This window comes from Euleptes europaea, chromosome 14 (genome assembly GCF_029931775.1).
Source record: "Euleptes europaea isolate rEulEur1 chromosome 14, rEulEur1.hap1, whole genome shotgun sequence".
Lineage (NCBI taxonomy): Eukaryota > Metazoa > Chordata > Lepidosauria > Squamata > Sphaerodactylidae > Euleptes > Euleptes europaea.
The window spans coordinates 31524317-31544858 of record NC_079325.1 but is presented as its reverse complement, the minus strand read 5'-3'; the positions used below and the strand labels follow the sequence as shown (position 1 = coordinate 31544858).

The 20542-nt window shown below is 42.8% G+C and overlaps 2 protein-coding genes across 2 annotated transcripts; one reads left to right on the top strand and one right to left on the bottom strand.

The window, feature by feature from the left end:
• Positions 1 to 350: 350 nt before the first annotated feature.
• On the bottom strand, positions 351 to 6974 carry GKN1 (gastrokine 1). Its single transcript, XM_056860089.1, has 6 exons — positions 6963 to 6974; positions 4490 to 4543; positions 3729 to 3866; positions 2732 to 2842; positions 2354 to 2495; positions 351 to 451 (listed from the first exon to the last, which is right to left on the bottom strand). Exons 1-6 carry the CDS (start codon positions 6972 to 6974, stop codon positions 351 to 353), a joined length of 558 nt encoding a protein of 185 aa, XP_056716067.1.
• A 5945-nt stretch (positions 6975 to 12919) lies between these two features.
• Positions 12920 to 17830, top strand: GKN2 (gastrokine 2). The gene is made up of 6 exons (XM_056860915.1): positions 12920 to 12931; positions 13393 to 13449; positions 14705 to 14836; positions 15571 to 15681; positions 16713 to 16866; positions 17748 to 17830. The coding sequence occupies exons 1-6, from the start codon at positions 12920 to 12922 to the stop codon at positions 17828 to 17830; spliced, it is 549 nt and encodes a 182-aa protein (XP_056716893.1).
• The last annotated feature ends 2712 nt before the right edge of the window (positions 17831 to 20542 follow it).

Here is a 20542-nt window from a genome sequence, read left to right as displayed (position 1 = left end):
TTTGAATCAAACTGTTCTGGTACGGTGTGGGCAGAACAGCGTGGAATGGGATACTTCTAGCCATGTCTGTGGTCAGCGTCTCTCAGCCAAAGCTCCCTCGCAGGGCTGTTGAGAGGGTAAGTCCTTTGTACTCCAGTCAGAGAAAGGGCAGGATGCAAAAGTGAAGAATCAATAATCACCACAGACTTGATCATACTGGGCACATTTAATAGGCCGTCAGCCTGCATATACTTGACATTTTTCTATGCTTCAAGCATAAAAGGAACAAAAAAGGAATAACATCCAGAAGAGATTGTTATCTAAGCGCAATTGGGCTTTGAACAGGTTCCCACGTAAGAGCCGCCTCAGACTTAATAGTTGTTGTCGTACGTTTCTCCACAAAAGCTGATTCCGAGGATGCAAAGGATGTTGGTTCTGAAACAGGATCCAGAGTAGTAGAGAAAGCTTGGCGCTGAAAAGGAAGAAGTAGCACTGTCAGACAGACAACTGGAAAGAAGCAAGACAATGTCCTTTTTATTGTCCTGCAGCTTATAGGTATATGTACACTAAGCAGGGCCGGATTTAGGTCTGATGAGGCCCTAAGCTATTGAAGGTAATGGGGCCCTTTATATGTCCAGCTGTCCTTTGTCAACAACAAATTGTCGCTGTTTTTGTGTGCTGAATATATGCTATATGGTAATTTAAGGACCCAACAGGTATCTAAAGCCATTTGCACATAACAAAATAAGTATTTTATCAAAGTAATTGTTGAACTGAAATACAATTAAGAAGAAGTATATTAATAGTGAAATAATTATTAAGCTCTAACTTAAAATGATTTTTTATTCATAACAAACTTAATAATGCAAACACATTGGCATTTGGCAAAAACAAAAGTTCCTTTAGAAACACAATTTACAAAGACTCATAATCTAGTCTCTAGGAACTTGCTATAACATGAAATAATAATAGGTGTAAATATATGATGCAAACTACTAATAATTATAAATAGCTTTATTAATATGAAATTAAATAGTCTACACTGTTCATTGGGACAGCAGACCTTTGTACCATGTTATTTTATTTTATTTGTTTTTTATCTTATATTTTGGAAATGTACATCCAGGTTTTTTTTCCTTTAAATTTTTTTGGGGGGCCCAAGAAAGTGGGGCCCTAAGCTATAGCTTGTTTAGCTTATATGTAAATCCAGCTCTGACACTAAGCAACGTAAGGTGCTTGTATACCAGTTTAACTATGGTGGCTCCCCCACTGGCTTTGGTGGGGTTGTTTGGAGTGGCTCTGGTTGTCTCGATGGGTGTTCCCTCAGGTTGCCATGAATGACTGACAGCTACCTTGCTGGGATTGTCTCAGCGGGGTCATGAGAAATTACATACTGACTCCCCTTCCCACCTGTTCAATACATTCCTGAGGATGTGGGTAGGACTGCATCACTCCAAAAGCTGATACAAAATCTGACAACCGGCCTCTTGAGCACTTTCCCATCATGCGCCACACATACTCTAGAAACATCCCTCACCCCTTCCTCCGCAGCCCACAGATCTCCATGGAATGCTGTTCCAGGAGGAAGGGGGATCCTAGACTGACTTAAGGGAGATCTGCAGTGAGAAGGGGGACTCAAGGGAAATTGCCAGTTTAGTCTGGATACAACCCTGTGTTTTTACTTTCATATAGCCAGGCCCCAGGAGTGAAGAGCCATCTATCTGCTCTGCTGGGCAGCTCCTCCACCACTCATGGGACTGAGCTCTGCTTTTCACCAAGCCCAGCCCACAAACTATTTAGGCTGCTAGCCCTTTGGAGATAGAAAAGATTTCGGAAGAACTGTTGGAAGACTCTCTGAGTTCACAGGATAGAGCAGGAGATTGTTCTGATCAATCCATCTGCAGTAGGGTTGCCAACCTCCAGGTACTAGCTGGAGATCTCCCGCAATTACAACCGATCTCCAGCCAATAGAGATCAGTTCACCTGGAGAAAATGGCCGCTTTGGCAATTGGATTCTATGGCATTGAAGTCCCTCCCCTCCCCAAACCCTGCCCTCCTCAGGTGCCGCCCAAAAAACCTCCAGCCGGTGGCAAAGAGGGACCTGGCAACCCTAATCCACAGGTATTTTGCTGATCTGATTGCAGGTTTTTAAGTCTTGTCACTTTTCAAGGCTAAAGAGCAAGCTAGAATCCTAACAAATGAATTAGATAACAAATTGCCTTTTCCCCCCTTGCAGGACTCATTCCTCATGAGTTACACAGCTGCAAGCATAAGGTGGGCAGCAGGGGGAAAACACATGTCCCTAAGAAACACTCTTGTTTGCATTCTGCAAAAACATGCAGGTTTGTGAAAGCTGCGCAAAAGTTATGCCCACCTTTAACTTCGTGGGCAAGGTAGGTGGGAATCCCTCTGCACAGGTTTTCAATATTCTTCCCATATGTGCTCAGGTCAGCAATTTTATTATGGGAGACAGTGTAAGTCAGTTGCTTGGATGGAGGTCCTTGAGCACCGGTCTTCTAAACACAGGGAACAAAAAAAGAAGAACAGTAACACCACATTTAAAGATTGGATTCAATGGGATCGGTGGATGAAAATATGGAACCAGGAATTCCACTGCTCAACACCGCTTTGTATGTTCTTTTTGACCGTTCTGAGCCTACCGTACTGAATATTTCACATTGCCTCACGGAAACAAAGCAAATGCCTCTACTGTGACCAAAAAAACATGCATCAAGCATCCTCTTTGCCATACCTGCTTTTCCTTGATGGCTTGTGGAAGGACCGTCACATCTGGCATTATATTTTTATTCAGAGGTGCAACGACGCAGGCTTTCTTAGCAAATATACGGGTAGCTGTGTAGCCCTGTACAAAAAAAAAATGGTAATCAGCCACATGTTACAAGTGGCACAAGAACTTAGAAAAGAAATTGTTCACTTTCTGTATCCTTTCTGTTATTTTCCTTGGCTAGTTTAATGAACATAGAAGCACTTTGGATTCAGTGAGACCACGGGTCCATCTTTCCCAGTAGTAGTCTGTACTCGGATTGGCTGGTTCTCCAGAGACCAGGATAAAGTGAGGTTGTTCTGTAACCTGAAAACCATCTAAGCGGTGGTACTTGAGAAACCTGTGCCCTTTGGCATGCAACCTACAAGCTCTACCACTGACAGCTTGCCCTTCTCCAATAAACCAGGGCAAACAATTACTTCAGGACCAGATTACGCTGCTTTGACACATATGGAAATCTGCTGTTCCCTGAAGAAAGATTATTTCACTGAAGGAACTCAGCACTTTCGTAGCATAGCAGCTAGGGGTACAAGCTGGGGATTTCTGGGTTCGAATCTCACCTCAGCCATGAACTTTTCAGGCAGCCTTTTGGCGAGCTGCTGTTTTCTCAGTCTCCGATAGGGGGAAAACAACAGTTGCCTACTTTGCAGGGCTCTTGAAAGGATCACTGAGACAATGCAAGTTTTGAACGCTACACAGACTCTAGACATTGTTATAAGTTAGTATCATGAATGAACTGCTGCCATTGGCTATACATTTAATACGCAAGCGAATATGTTTGCACAGACGAAAGTCTAGCTACTTTCAGAGGAGTGGGTTCCTCATAAGTGTGTTGAGGATGGCAGCCTTAATTTATAATCGTACGTGAGAAGCCATCAGCACAAATCCATTTGGTGCCTATTGAAACAATACCAACCCGGTTGTGTGTGAAATAAAGAAATAAAAGTGCACACAGGTGCCTTACAGTGGCGTAATCCCAAACGGTGTTCCATGAGTGCCATCCGTTGTTATTGTCAACATTCACCACCTTCTTTTGATTATCGATGCTCACAGACTGGTGGGAATTTCCCCCTCGATTATCCTCGTTATTTACATTGATATTCTTGAATGGAAAATATAAGAGACAAGAAGAAGAAAACCAGTAATTAAGTGTTCCAGATCTCCCAAGAGCAAATTTTTTTAAAAAAATTAAGTTCTATATAATGTAGTTTTAAAAATAGTTACATCCTTTTAAGCTGATTGACTTCAATGGAACTGGAATGGTAAAAGTAGGGGCCTTTCCCCTGTTGACAAACCCGGTATGGCTCCAGGCCCTCACAGCCACTTCTGGGCCCAGAGCAGCCTCTGGACTCTGCCACCACCACACCCAGGCCTGGACCAGTTCCTGGACTCCACCACTGCTGTGTCCTCCAGAACAAAGGTAAGTCCATTGTCGTGTATGCACAGACAACACTCTTTTATTTGGGGGAGGGTATTTAAACCATGCCAATGGTTTTTTTTTTTCAGATTTGTCCCCCAAGTTTGCAGAACTATTTGTATACAGATAGACGTGGCCCTAATTTGTGGATTTAGATATCTGCAGGTTGCGTCACACTTGACTATTAGTTTATAAGCTAAATCTGTTTAGGACTGTATTGCAGGGATACCTTGACTATCAGACTTCTAAAAAATAACAAAGCACAACATGGAATGCTTGCATGAGAGATGAATTGTCACAGTACTTACATCAATGGCCAAGACTGGGGCCAGAAAGACTCCCAGAAGAGCAACACTCAGGATCTGAAATGGATTTCAGAAGAATAGCAGCATTAAATAGAGGGTCTTGCTCAAAGAAGGTTATTCTCAGTATTTTATGAAGATGAAAAGACTCAAGCATACACTCTGCATTAAATTATTTTGGATGGGAGGAAGAGTGAGTGGAGATTTTCCAAATGGTTCCAATGTTCGACTCAGCATATAGTTTCAAATTTCAAGATGGGAATTTGCATCCTTTGGAAATACAGCAATTTATATGCTTATATGCAGATATCTGCTGGTGGTGTAAGTGGGTCACTTTGCATTTTATAGATTAAGACCACAATCCAAAATTGTTTGGTTCACTGAAATCAATAGGTTTATGTTCAAGGCCAGTACTGGCTTGATAAACTGGGCTTGAAGAACATCCATGGGCAAATCTGTTTCACAATGTCAGCACTTGTACATATTCCAGGGAGCTACTGCCAGTTGCATTTCTCTGCTGGGTATATATGTAGTGGACTACTTGTTTCAGGTTCACACTGGCTTCTTTGCACTCACTCTGTATTGCATGCGTGCATGTACATTTGGGGCATGAATTGAGATTCTGTCGTAAACAAATAGATTTTTGGAAGACATTTGTCAAGTTTCAAATTATTCAAAATCTCTTCGACAATCCCATGGCTTTTTAGTTCACCATCATGTTTACTTTTCTGGGGAATTTCTTCTAACCTGTGCTTTCATACCAGAGGAAGCAAACATCATATAGAATGGAAGTGAACAAGGCAAGAAGCAAAATGATCTAGTGGTAGGGTTGCCAACTGCCTGGAGAAAAAGCCCTGCCTTTTAATAGGATGTTATTTACCAGGTGATACCACTCACCTCTGTGCCATGAAAAGCTTCAACTACCCATTTCTACATCTTAAGCATCTCTTAAAGAAACTGGATAGTTTCCTCTACGCCTGTTAGCAGCCCAGTTTAGTGGACAACATGTAGTCCTTGCATGAACTATTTAGACCAGTTTAAAACTTGTACAACATGATTCCCAATTAATGTTATAAGATAATAGCAGTTCTTTGTAGAGCTAAGGCTTTATGAAGGAGTTCAATCACCCTTGCAAGTCAACATTTCCAAGCTTTTGGGGACCAGCCACAGTAATTCAACCAGTTTAAAACAAATTTAAATAAGCAGTGTGGTGTGTCTCAGATTTCCACTGAGCCCTGGACTCAATGAGTAGATTCAAGCAGCTCGTCTTTTGAGCCTCAGCCTGTACATTGGAAATGACAGCAACCTGCTAGGAGGCCGAAGAAGATACAGAAGTTCCTATCCAAAAAGACGTTTTGGGGATCAGGTGGACTTGTGATGGTACGTAGTGTTAATCAGGTGTGCTGTGCAGTTTTGTATATGGAATTTATAGATACATTTGACATGCAAGTCTTGACTGATCTTACTTATAGTTTATTTTCCAGATTTCTTGTAAAAGTTATTCTTCCTTTCTTCAGCCTCGAACAAGCAGCTCAAAAGAAAGCAATTTATTGTTTATTGCCAATGAGCTATGAAAGGGTGAATATGGTAACCTAGCTCTCAACAAAGAACAATGCCACACAGTTAATTTGAGCCCTGTTGTGAATATAGTGACTAGAGGGGGATGCTCGGAGGAACATCATATTATGCCTTTGGAAGGCATGAATCAGAAGGTTCAGTAAATCCATATATTGGCCCATGTGATAGCATCTATATAAGATGGCCTCACCCTATTACCCTGAATCTCTCAGATTTGGAATTCCATGAAATCTGTTTCCCTCCCCCTCCTTTTTTCCGCAAAGCTCTGGGAAAGGTGAAAAGCATGGAAATTTAACCTTTTAAAAATCGATTTAGCTAGACGTATATACTTATCTAGGATTGATTTCTGTGGGGTATAGCAGTGTTCTGTGAATCTATTTAATAATTAATTGATCAGATCTAGCATTATCAGAGTATTTTAAAACAAAAGTTTTAGTAGATATATTGACGGTTTATTGGCTGAGATACACAGTGTTTTCACGTTGAACCTGGAATAAAGAAATAAACCTCAATTTCTCTCTTAGTATTTGATAGCTGTGCCCTGCAAAGATTGAATATTTTAAGAAAGCATTTAATCACCACCAGTGGTTAATGCATTGTTCAATCACAGAGGTTTTAATCTCTGAGTGACTGTTTAAAGTAATGTTTCCTTGCACGTGGTCCCAAGCAACTACCATAGATAGTGAGCCAGGCAGGAATTAAAGGGAAAACCAAAACCTAAAAAGCCAACTTGTGAGCCTCAAAATACTCTCCCTTGAGCTAAGCACAGAGAGATTTTAAGGAGGATTCCAGATTTTAAAAAAGTTTTAAAAGTTCCCTTCTGCTTGAAAACTTTTTAAAATGGCTACAGTCCAAATATGGTAGGGATTTTAAAAAGAAAATTAAAAATACGCATACTCACAATCAGCTTCATTTTGTTGCTAGAAGAGATGTGGGACTAGTCCGAGCTCAGCCCTTCACTTTATATATATGGGTCTCCCAAATCTAGGTGCGGACAGGTCATTGAGATATGGCACCTTATCTCTCTGGAATTACAGCCAGCACAGCCTTTCTTGGGTGACACCCTACAGATAAATCACATGCAGTAGATAAAAGATAACTTGGAAATGGTACAATCGATATCTTTTTGATAACACTTGATTACACAGGACAAATGGGTGGGATGTGTTCTTTTTTTAAAAAAAAAGTATGCTTAGACACAATTTAATCCCATAAAACAAACAAAGCCCCATACAGTAAAGTCAGTGCACATGCCAGAAGTTCTGGCAAAATGACATTTGTATGTTTAGATTTAATTGAGGGGGGATAACAAATAGGAATTGGGTAGATAAAAATCAGTGATGTTTTTTTAAAGCTAAAATCAGATTTTTTTAAAAATTGAATTTTACTTCAATTACTTTAAAATTCTCTTTTTAAAAATATTTGGTTTTTTTTAAAGAATTATGAATTTAATATGACAAAGCATGTTAAAATCTACACGGGGTGCCTTTTATACATCATAAGGCATGTGGCTGGGAGGTGCTTTTCCTTTGGCTCATTCAAGGCTGGCTGATACTAGAGTTGCCACTTACCCATTTTGGCATGCATTCTCATACTTTTTCTATGGCCCTCCAAACAGCATGAGGAAAATTGGAAGGGGCATTATCATGATGTCACTTCCTGTGAAAACCCAGAAGTCACATCACAGTCATACTGCAATGCTGTAGGAATGCCCCAAATCTCTATGGTCTTTACCCACTGAGATATGAGGAATTCCTAAAATGTCACATTGTGGCCATGACATCACTTCTGTTTTTGCTGGAAGTGATCTCACAATGCATGCAACACTGTTTTTCAAGTAGGGTTGTAAGGTCCCTCTTTGCCACCGGTGGGAGGTTTCTTGGGCGCAGCCTGAGGAGGTTTGGGGAGGGGAGGGACTTCAATGCCATAGAGTCCAATTGCCAAAGAGGCCATTTTCTCCAGGTGAACTGATCTCTATCGGCTGGAGATCAGTTGTAATAGCAGGAGATCTCCAGCTGGTACCTGGAGATTGTCAACCCTATTTTCAAGGATTCCACCTCCTGAAAGCTTCTGCTAATTGTGGAAGCCAGGCTGGAAACCCTAGGTGATGAATCCAAAAAGTAGAGGTCCTGTAAGTCACCTTGTAAGCAACTCCTTACCACCTCTCACTTTGGCTCTGAACTCTAAGGTTAACTGCTTCAGCTTGGTTTTGCCAGTGGAAGCTCCTCTCATCAGCCATGACAGATAAACAGAGCATTCATGTTCATAGGTAGTATGCTATGGCCATTGCTGCCTTCATACTTTCCTTATCAGCTTCCCAGAGACCCCGGTTGACCACAGAATGCTAGATCTATTGGAAACAAAATCAGGTTGGATCCCCAAATACCAAAATATTCCTTCGTCCTCACATTTGCTGCTGCATATTAGTGTTCAAAAGTTACAATGAATGCACCTATAATTTGTGTACTGTGTACACTTTGTTTTTTTATATGTGCATCGAATAATTTTCATGTTGCATTCAACACTTGTACAGTTGAACGTGTGAGTAAAACCCCACATTTACTCAAGTTCTGGTTCCATTTTCATTTGTAAAGTGAACGCTTGTTGGCTGTTTGAAACAGTTGTATGCTCATACATGCAGGGTATGTATGAGCATGTACTGTAACATGAAAACAGGGCTTGTGAGGTATGTCTTGTTCAAAGCCACAAGTGGGGTATAAGATAGATGTGGGCCCATCATGCCTTCCAAAAAAACCCACCCTTCGATTACACACACATAAACCATCCACTTCCCACCCAGATCTTCACTTGCCTCCAATAAATTCACCTTCATTAATTTTTTTCCTCCAAAATAGTAATTGGAGGGAAAAAGGCAGAAATCCCATTTTCCACATTAATTCATAGGGTCACCATCAGTCGAAAGCAACTGGGATGGCACTTGACACACACAACCAAAGCTGCCCTTTGATGCTGCCCAAACAGGTCCCACAGCAGCCTGACGTTCTGTTCCTCAGTGGCACCATAAAGCTCCAAGATTCGAGGCACAGCTAGAGAAAAGACTTGAGATCCATTATCTGATTGCATGTCTCTTTAAAGATTCTGTTACCCTAACTCTTAAACTAGAACCCTGGTGCTGAGGGAAAGATTTGCAAATGATTTCTCCCCCCTGTGCCATTTTCCTGATGTATGTTTCCCATCTGCAACTCTCCAGAGCTGCTGCCTGAATAGGGAAAATATCTGTCAGCTCTTTTACTTAACAAATGCGCAATAGCGAATGCAGCACTTACTACAGAGTTTCTGGTGATCCCCAGAGTGGACTGATGTCACTTCTGGGTTTTCCCCAGAAGTGATGTAACGCCATCAGCCAACAGTGCCCTCCTATATCTCCATCCCCAAGAGTCTCATTGGTTACCCAAGCTGTTTGTATTAAGACAGAAGGGGTTAAAGATCCTGTTCTTGGGCCTGTTAGAGAGTGATGGTATATGTGTAGGGTTGCCAGGTCCCTCTTTGCTACCGGCGGGTGGCTTTTGGGGCGGAGCCTGAGGAAGGCGTGGTTTGGGGAGGGGAGGGACTTCAATGCCATAGAGTCCAATTGCCAAAGGTGGCCATTTTCTCCAGGTGAACTGATCTCTATCGGCTTGAAGTCAATTGTAATAGCAGGAGATCTCCAGCTAGTACCTGGAGGCTGGCAACCCTACATATGTGTGTCTTTAAACACTTGCGTCTATATGTGCATATCAAGGATTTGAGGCCCTAAACACTCTCAGGACTGGAGCACAAAACAAAGCTACCTGCCTTTTCTGCTCCTCCCTTTAAATTAATATATTAGCTGGTGGAGGTGTATACCAAAATGTTTGTTAAAGGCGGCAGCCACTTCTGTTAGCACCTGTAAGTAAAGAAAAGGTTGGGCTTTCAAAAACCTGTACTGACATGGAGTCACAGAAAGAATTATGATTGGGTGTCTCCAGGTTTTGCAATTTTAATGACACTCCCCTTAATTCTATAGAGACAACCTTAACCACTTCTGCTGTAGACTTTTGCTTGGTCCCTTTTCTGCCACTTATCGACACCATCTATTCAGACACTTGGGGCAATTTTTAAAGAAGAAGAAGAGTTGGTTTTTATATGCCGACTTTCTCTGCCACTTAAGAGAGAATCAAACCGGCTTACAATCACCTTCCCTTTCCCTCCCCACAACAGACACCCTGTGAGGTAGGTGAGGCTGAGAGAGCATGACTTGCCCAAGGTCACCCAGCTGGCTTTGTGTGTAGGAGTGGGGAAACAAATCCAGTTCACCAGATTAGCCTCCGCCACTCATGTGGAGGAGAGGGGAATCAAACCCGGTTCTCCAGATCAGAGTCCACCGCTCCAAACCACCGTTCTTAGCCACTACACCACGCTGGCTCTGTCCTATCTGGCTGCTTCAATGTCATCAGAGCAAGGGGGAAATTATGGCATGCAATTTTGAAAGGTTTTGTGGCATGCAGTTTCAGGCCCATTGTGAACCCAATTCAGGGAGAGAGAACATCTTCCGTAACATGAGTAGTGGAGATGCTGCAAGGCTCATAATAAATAGTTCATCTCCCTGTAATCCTAAAGTTTAGTACCATTTAAGTTGCCTTCCTTGACATTATCATCACAACTAAAACTGAGATGCCTTTAAGTCATGTGTCACTGACTAGATGGGTCAGACTAGATGAGTCAGGCCTGGTGGATATCAGTGATGAATGCTCAGAAGCTGAGGATGCCATAGCACATGCTTTGGAGGTGGCATTATACCCCATTGAGGTACCTGTCCTCCCCTGGCTCCAGGAGTTTCCCAACCTGATTCTGGCAACCCTACCCCCCACCAGTGGCCAGGAGGGACCTGGCAACCCTAGGAGGAGGAACCTCCCAAAATGTTAAAACCCCAAACAGATTATTGTGCAGTTTAGTAATATTGACCCCAGAGTAAGGTGGCCAGGTCCCTCTTCGTCACCAGCGGGAGGTTTTTGGGGTGGAGCCTGAGGAGGGTGGGGTTTGGGGAGAGGAGGGGAGGGGAGGGACTGGAGATCAGTTGTAATAGCAGGATATCTCCAGCTACTACCTGGAGGTTGGCAACCCTACCCCAGACGCAAGCAAGATTGGTCCCCTTTCCCCCAGCCTCTATTCATTATGTAAATAGTTTAGCACACACTACTGAACTACCCATTAGGTTTGAATCTTGCCTCCACCATAAATTCATGAGGCAGCCTTTTCTACAATATAAGGATGCTAATCCTGATCTTGATTTGATCTATAACCCACTGATTTGTTTTTTTGGCAGTCCACGGAATCTGTAACACTCTCCTCCAACACCACATTTCAAAGGAATCTATTTTCTTCCTATCAGCTTTCTTCATTTTAGAAGCTAAAATGACTAAACTGAGGCTGTCGTATTTTGGTCACGTCATGAGACGACAAGAGTCACTGGAAAAGACCGTCATGATAGGAAAAGTTGAGGGCAGCAGGAAAAGAGGAAGACCCAACAAGAGATGGATTGACTCAATAAAGGAAGCCACAGCCTTCAATTTGCAAGATCTGAGCAAGGCTGTCAAAGATAGGACATTTTGGAGGACTTTCATTCATAGGGTCGCCATGAGTCGGAAGCGACTTGACGGCACTTAACACACACACACAATCCTGATCTGCCATACAGGGCGCTTGTGAGAACTACAGTGACATTATGTATGCAAATTGCTTTGAACACTCCAGAAGCACTTTCTAAAGGCCATGGGTACATATGACCTCTCTTGCTGTTATTCTTCAGTCAAGACTGCAGCAGGAGAATACTTTCTAAAAACAAACCAATTGTTTAAAAGCTCCCTTGTGGATTGTGGACGAGGTCACTTAGGCACCGGGGTCTTTTGCAGCTCAACGCCAACAAGTTTAGGGCTGCCTGGGGGTCTACTTTTGAGGGCTTTACGTTGGATGCTGATTCTTCCAGCAGTGGCTGATGGTACGAACAAAAATAGCCAGTGTCTAGTTTGGAGACAACAGAAAGGGCCAGAGACACAAATGTGGCTCTCTCGGCCACTCTGCTTCTCCTCATGGCTCCTGAGTTGTTTATAGGGTTGTCAGGAGGTTTTTGGGGCAGAGCCTGAGGAGGGCAGGGTTTGGGGAGGGGTGGGACTTCAATGCCATAGAGTCCAATTGGCGAAGCTGCCATTTTCTCCAGGTGATCTGATATTGGCTGGAGACCAGTTGTAACAACAGGAGATCTCCAGCCACTACCTGGCAGTTGGCAACCCTAGTTGTTTAACAGTTGTTCAGGATCAGCCCCCCTCCCCCCCCCCCGCATGTTTTCTGGATTCCAGTTTAGCCAGCATCCAGAAAATTCGGGGAAAACATGCAGGGAGAGCGAGGCGACCTCAGACGGCTGGAAAATACCAGCATAATCAAAGCAAAGCCTTCAAATAGTCGGCGGGGTGACCGAAAGGAAACAGCCATGCATAAATGGCCAGTGATTCCACAGTCCTTTCCCCCAAATGCACCTGTCATCCTTGATGCTACAAAAAGACCAAGTTTTTTTTTTTAAGATACTGGAGTACCTGATACCACAAAGGACATGCACATAACTTGAAAGGGTTAACTAATATTTGTAAAATGACCAATTTGAAATTTGTCATGGCTTGCTAATGAGCTCTGGAGATACCAGGGCCTGGTTATCTGCACAGCCGTTTGCTATGGCGTGTCCCAAAGATATGGAATCACTGAGATCACGAGGCATATTTCTGGGAAGTGTTTCCCACACCTACGGGCAAGATATAAAAATCCGAAGTCTCTGTAATTTTATTCCATTTGCTCCTTATTAGCCTCTCGCTCTTATCTGAGGGAAAAATGACCAGGCTTGTGAGTATATTTGACACATTCTTTTCTTTTAACAAAAAAAAATGAATGTATTTAGATATATTTGTGGATTGGCTCTGTAAGAGGGAGAACTCTTGAGATAAATCATATGCCATCATTCATTAGGTGGTATAATAAGAGGATAGAAACCAGTTTTTCTTGCCAAAATAGACACACCATTAAATTCACTGGAGGATTGTCTCATCAGGGGTAGCATTTGGCTGGCTTTTGCCTGAACATATTTCCGTAATTGAGGCATGCATTTTTGAGGACAGTTAAGTAACAGCAGGAACATATTTTGTGATCTTGATATGAGACCAGCCCAAAATGGGTTGGTTCCTGAACCATAAAAGCCCCTTTGTCGACAGAGAGCACAGTCCACCAGCAAACTCTCTCACATCAATTGTACTCAGTCACATAAATTTCTATTTAATAATAATGTTGCTGTTTTCCTTCTTTTCCAGCTAATACTAATCACTGTTCTGGGAGCCTTCTGGTGTCCCACTTTTGCATCTTTCCAGGTAAGCAAATGGCAAAGTTTTATGTTCCATTTTGTTTTGTATATTCCAGAAAAAAATAGTAGCCAATGAGTAGACAAGTAGGAGGCAGGGCACAGGCTCCAAGAAAGCCTGCAAGTTGTTTCCGCTGCACCACCAAAACAGTGAAAGAACAAGCATGCACTTCCACATTCGATTAAAACAGAAATTCCCAGACTCTGTGCCAGGGCATGCTTATGAAAGCCCCTATTAGCCCAAAGGACCAAACCTTACAGAAGTTGCCTGATATGTCTCTGTGTGATGAAATTGCTTTTGCCAGTCTCTTTCCAATCAATCACTGTTGGCGGGGCTGTGAATAATTTTGCTGCATCTCTGCTTTGGGTGGGCTTGGTTCATTCAATTGCTTCTCATGCAGAAGTACCAGCCTTAAATTTTCCTCCAGGCCAGATTGGCCAGGGATCCTGGAGGATTCTTTTTTTTTTTTTTTTTGCCATCTTCTGGGCATGACCTAGGGGGTCACTGGGGGTGTGGGGGGATGCAGTTGTGAATTTCCTGCATTGTGCAGGGGGTTGGATTAGATGACCCTGGAGGTCCCTTCCAACTCTATGATCTATTATGTTTCCTGGTATATCTCTGCATGAGTCAATGTCCTGGGTTTGTCTCCTTCCGAAGAGGAATTCCCAGATCTACAGCAGGCAGGAGTAGTAGGTTGGCTTCTGTGAGGTTGAGTAATTCCTGCATGCTCTTTTCAGGTATAAGAATGAAATGTGCCTTCAGAGTTTTAAATTTACAAAGAAAATATGCTTCTGATATTCAAAGCTCAGGAAACGCTAGATTACAATTTGGACTTGGTATGATTTCCCACGTTTCTTTGAATCTGCTGTTCCTCTACACATGCCCCAGCCTTCTTGGACTCAAGAGACATTCCTTAGTAGTCCCTGCCACTACTGACAAGACATTTAGTTTTAGGATGGGGGTTACATCCATTGTCTCTCTAGAACTTCTTTCAAAGGCAGCACACAACCTTAATACTTAGTCCTAGGGCGAAAACGCATGGTCGCTTTATCCTCCTTTAATACGTTCGACCCTGGCTGAATCCTGGCTGAAACAGGGAATAAAGGAGGCTAAAGCGACCATGCGTTTTCACCCCTGCTGACTCTAATGGGGCTCTTGCTATTAGCTGTGCTGTCCAATTGTCACAGGCAACGCACTTTCCTTGTTTTCCATTTATGGGAAGAAGCATCGAAAATAAAATAATTTATTATTCTTTTATTCTCAGATCTTCAGACTTCCCAGCAGCACCGGTGATTATACCCAGCAATCAGTTACCATTGACAATGAGAATCAAATAGCCAACATCCATGTGTACGGCGGCTCATGCTCTTCCGATACGATTTTTGACTACAAACATGTAAGTTGACTAAAGATCTGCCTCTCTTCACAACTTATCACCGTTTGTGCAGGATCTTTGGAGTCCATTGTGACTCATGCCCAGATGGTATTTATTTGTTAAATGTACATTTATTTGTTAAATGCACATTGTAGCAAAACCTAATTCTCCAGTGTCAAGACTGTATATTCAACTGATCCTAGCACAACCCATAAACAGTATTCATTGAGCTCCTATGTGGATAGGAGATGCTTTTTTGGCACAAGAAATGGTGTTTATGTTTGACTAGGAACAGTCAGTTACATGAAATTCAGAAAGGCATAAACATTTCTTACAAAACTGGCCTCAGTTTTGAACTTTCTTTGCCATCCAGTTTTATTTCCTAGCATGCTCCTTTAATTCAGCTTTAAACCCACTAAAACTGATTTTGACTCCTGCCATGGCAAGCAATGGCAGGTAGGGTTGCCAGGTCCCTCTTCTCCACCGGCAGGAGGTTTTTGGGGTGGAGCCTGAGGAGGGCAAGGTTTGGAGAGGGGAGGGACTTCAATGCCATAGAGTCCAATGGCCAAAGCGGCCATTTTCTCCAGGTAAACTGATCTCTACCGGCTGGAGAGTTGTAATAGCGGGAGATCTCCAGCTAGTACCCGGAGGTTGGCAACCCTAATAGCAGAGTAAGGAACCCTACGATGTATAGATTTCCAGATCTTACCATTGTCTGTCCCTGCTCAGTTATTACCTGCTTTCGTAAATAACAGGGATACATTGCAACAAGATTGTTTTCTCGACGAGCCTGCTTTGTTTACAAGATGGAAAAAGGCTACATTCCAGAACTGGAAGAAATTGGACGGCTTGCTTATGAGAAACAGGTAACTATGGGAGGGAGGTAGAGAAACCATATTGAGTGTGTGTGCCATCAAGTCACAGCTGATTTATGGCAGCCCCGTAGGGTTTTCAAGGCAAGAGACATTTGGAGGTGGTTTGCCATTGCCTGCCTCTGCGTCATGACCCTGGTATATACATAGTACATATATATTGGTTTTATACAGTTATGATTTCCACCAAAGAATTCTGGGACATGTGGTTTTTCAAGGATGATGTGAATTCTGCTGCATTTCCATAGTCTTCCATCACAGCATTACAGCTCCCACATTCCCTGTTGACATATCTGACGTAGGTATGTCTGATGATGGTGTGAGGCAAACCAGGTCTGGATACTATTCTGATGCAGATAGATTGTTAGCAATCATCACCAGAAAATGCTGTCTACTGTTACTCAGGCTTTAGCTGCAATTTAGAGCAGTACCTTCCAAAGTCAGGACTGGATCTCGGATATAAATTTGGTGCCACTCAACAGAACTTGAAAATATACTGTGCATGCAGATGCAGCATCAATAGGTGGCACTGATGTAAGGGCCTTGGATCACTGGGAAGGGACTGAAGATTCATGGGGCTATCCAGAGGACCCAAGGTCAGAGCTGTGGGTGCTGCTAGGGGGTAGTGTGTCCTCAAGGCTTTGAATCTTATCTGAGCCTGACCCCAAATCCAGCTCCTTCTTCCTCCAAGCATAGCCCACTTTGAGAATATTAGAAGTAGACTCAGACAACTTGTTGCATGAGATATAATGTGACAACCACTTCTTTGGGGGTGACAGGAAATAACCTTCAGGAACAGGTTAATTCCTGCTTTATCTAGCTGTAGCCCAACAAACTTGGTGTCCATATCCTGGATTGCTGGGAGTATAAAAGGTGGGAAATGAGGATATACAAGGGAAACATTTCAAGATGGCAGCACCAGCACCCTTCCACCATCTCATTTTGGGAGAAGGGAACTTTCAATGGGTCAGGAGCCACCAGAAAAATCCTTCATCATCTTCCTATTTAACACATTCTTCTTTCAGATGATGAACCAGATGCTCTCTCCAAAAAATATATGGGTGAAATATGTACCTAGCCATTCTTTCTTTGGAGCAATCAAGGAGTGGCTTGTCTTTGGCAGCTCTATCGAGAAGCTCTGCAGTGGTGTACCTGTTTACAAAGTTGAAAGAATTGAGAGTGAGTATGAAGACCACAAATGCTGCTTTGTTTAGAACTCAGCCCTTCCAGAATTGCTCTGTACCCTATTGTTAATGCACAATGGAAATTTGGATTCAACTAGATTTCAACAGTTCTGCCATATGGAATGACCATTTGCTGGAACAGTTGCTATACATGACTAACAATGAAACAGACAGCATTACTTTCTGAGGCATTTCATTGAATCATAGAGTTGGAAGGTACCACCAGGGTCATCTAGTCCAACCCCCTGCACAATGCAGGAAATTCACAACGACAAGGCCCCTAATATTTTAAATCACTATTTCCGTAAGTTACCATTTTAATGCTCATAAGAAGTTAATCACAAAGCCCAACCGTCACCATTTTAATCTTGAGCAGGAAGCTACAACCATAAAATTACAGAATTTGTAAATGCGGTGAGTCAATGGCCACATAAACTTGGTGGAATAGTGGGAGGAATGTATTCTATAGAGATAGCCCTCCAAGAAGAAAGAGAAGATGACAATTTAAGTTCATGTCTTCTGTGAGGGTTAAAACCATTTCAATTCACTGGCTGGTTTGCTCGGCAAAACAAAAGCAAGTTGCAGCAGCAACTGGGATGTCTTGTGGCATGCATGCCAAGATCTAGGGCAAATCCCCTGCCACTTTTGTTACAAAAAAAGCACTAAAATTGATTCCTGATCCAGTTTAGATTTTTTTAAGTGTACCAGAACAAAATGGTTTCAAGGCCTGCCAAAACAGTGGAGAGGTTCTATCCATTCCTAGTTCAAACCTAGATGGAAAAAATATGTGTTCAAACATTAGCTTCAACCATTTGAATTTGGAGTGTGTGGGTGCGTGTATGAATAACCAATTTGTGTTTCCTGTTTCGCAAATAGGTGCGCCAGGTGCCAGAGGATGTGCCAAAGCAGGTCTCCTTGGCATTTTGGGCATTTCAATCTGTGGAGAGATCAACCTGTAATGTGAGCTTATCAGGATGCCATTTGCTGGGCCACTTCCCAACAAATAAACTTGCCACCTCATTGTGAATTTGGGGACGATCTCAGTTTTCAAGCTTCTCAGGCTCCCTCACATTTCATTTTAATGCTGTAAACCCAATAGCTACTAATAAAGAAGATCAGCTTTCCAAGTCTCTTAAATGTGTGTGTGTGTGCTTTAAATTTTGAGAGCGCTTTCTATTCTGTACCAAAGAAGGAACACAATTATTTCACAGCTCTCAACTTCCCTGAGCGGCTGCAAGTTCCCGGGGCAGCAGCCTTTAAACAGGGTCAGTTTCTACATGAAAGATATGCAGAACCCATGGAATTTTTGGGATATCTGTTTATTTTCAGACATACAAGTTTAACGTGGTGAAGGGGTGTGTAAGACATCCAGTTACACAGAAGCCAGCGTTTAGATTTGCATCACTGTCCCCATATGCAAAGAGTATGCTTGTGGGGCCCCTCACCAAGTTAAAAAGAAAAAGGCTGTTGACTGCTCGCTGACTACATTCCACATCACAAATTGTTTCACTCAAGAGAGGTGTGTGCAGTTGCCAGTAGCCACCAGCCATGAAAAGTCATAACTGCTAATCTGAAAAGATATCTGTGAGCCATCTGTGCCCATTGAGGAGGCATCTTTATCCCAAAAGAAAGTTTCCTCTCCACTTTACATCATACGATGGCATTACTATTATATTGTGTGTTGTCATCAACAGACCCATATCCGAGTCCAAATATCCCAGGGTTTAGCACTGAGACCCATGCTCAGTGCCTGCTTGAGCTATGGTACTTGCAAGATCATATGTTAGTAAGTAATTAGAGCCTCCATGTCTATGACCAGGGCTTGGCTTTAGCCCCAGAACTTCTCTTTCAGGAAGGGAAGCCAGCCTGGGCAAGTTCAACAAGTGTGTGGAAATGCAGAAAGAAGTAGAAATTCAGGAAGAGAAACTTTTCCCATGTGGAAAATGGTGATAGGAAAAGCTTCCCTTCCAGAACTTCCTCCAGTCACACAGCATGAGCCCTGCTGAAGTTGGTGATGCTATTAGGGTCTATTATTAGCTCTCATTTTGTCATAGACAGCAAAGTCTGCATTAAGAGATTTACTTTTTGTGGGTTTTTTTATTTGTTTGATTAGTCTGTAGTGTTGAGAACTCTTTGGGGACTTGAGACTGGAGGCTCATGCCACATAAGTATTGTGCTGAACCCGGGCCATCTTCTTGCATTTCTCATCTGTAGTATCCTGGCCCAGGCTGGCCTGATCTCATCAGATCTCAGAAGCTAAGCAGGGTCAGCCCTGGTTAGTATTTGGATGAGAGACCACCAAGGAATACCAGGGTTGTGATGTGGAGGCAGGCAATGGCAAACCACCTCTGAACATCTCTTGCCTTGACAGGGTTGCTGTAAGTCAGTGCAACTTTACACACACAAACACACACACAGCATCTTGGGCACACATATACATGGGGAAGTTGTGGAACCGGAGATCATGAACCATTAATCTTCAGAAATGGGAAAATATGTCTGTATGAATCAAATTATGATAAAAGGAAGAGGTGGTAGTGAAGACCAACATTAAAAAGGATGCATACTTTAGGGACAGCTTCTCTTCTGCTGAGACTTCCCTTAATCCTTTCTCTTGATCTATTTAGATATTTATATCCCACTTTTCACCTCAATTGGTGACCCAAAGTGGCATACAACATCCTTCTCTCCTTCTCACAATATCCTCACAACAACCACCCTGTGAAGTAGGTTCAGCTGAGAATAGTGACTGCCCCAAGGTCAGCCAGCAAGTGTCCATGGCAGAGGAGGGATTCGAACCTGGGGCTCTCAGATTCCAGTCTGATACTACAGCCACTACAACATACTGGCTCTTAGCTTTCCCCCCCCAGGGGGAAAACCAGCTGGAGTGTGTGCATGTGTACACAGTCACATTTTAGTGGAACGCCTGCTACTGTTAAGCCTCCCCTCATCTACACCATACAAAAAGTGCAGTTTGGCCCACTATCGAACCTTACCCAAAACTCCAAGAACATAAAAATCAAGAACCATGCACTTGTGAATGCTTTTTTTATTAATATTATTCAGCAGTTGGAAGCCAGGATGGACTTTTAACTAGAAAAATCAAATGATGAATGGGAAATACAATTTAGGAATTACCGTAGCAAGCCCATTCTGAGGAGAATGCAGGGGGAACGGAGGGTTCATTAGTTTGCTGCAGTCTTAGCAATTGGGAATATTACCACACATATAGATGCCAAATAAATTTAGGACTCCAACATTTGCACAACCCGGATTCAATGCAGGCATGTTTGCTCCTGTAAAGGGGGGGGGGAATCAGGATCCAAAGAGAAAAAGCAAACACACACAGTCAATTGCCAAGCTTGGGGAATTTGGCAGGTACCATGTGCCTAGCAGGCTATATTCTGCACTGCTTACAGGGCTAGATTGAACCACATCTGTATAATACATGCTGAAATTGGTTCAGGACCTCCTCAACTCTCATGCTTTCCCCCAAAGAATCCTGGGAATTGTATTTTTTTTTTATGGTATTGAGACTTCTTTACTAGCAATAATTTGCCCTTCCACAGTACTATAACAGCAAAGTCTCCTTTGGATAGAAACAGGACCCCTTTTCAGATGTTACATCCACCCTTACGGGCAGCCCAGCAACCAATGCATATTGACACTGC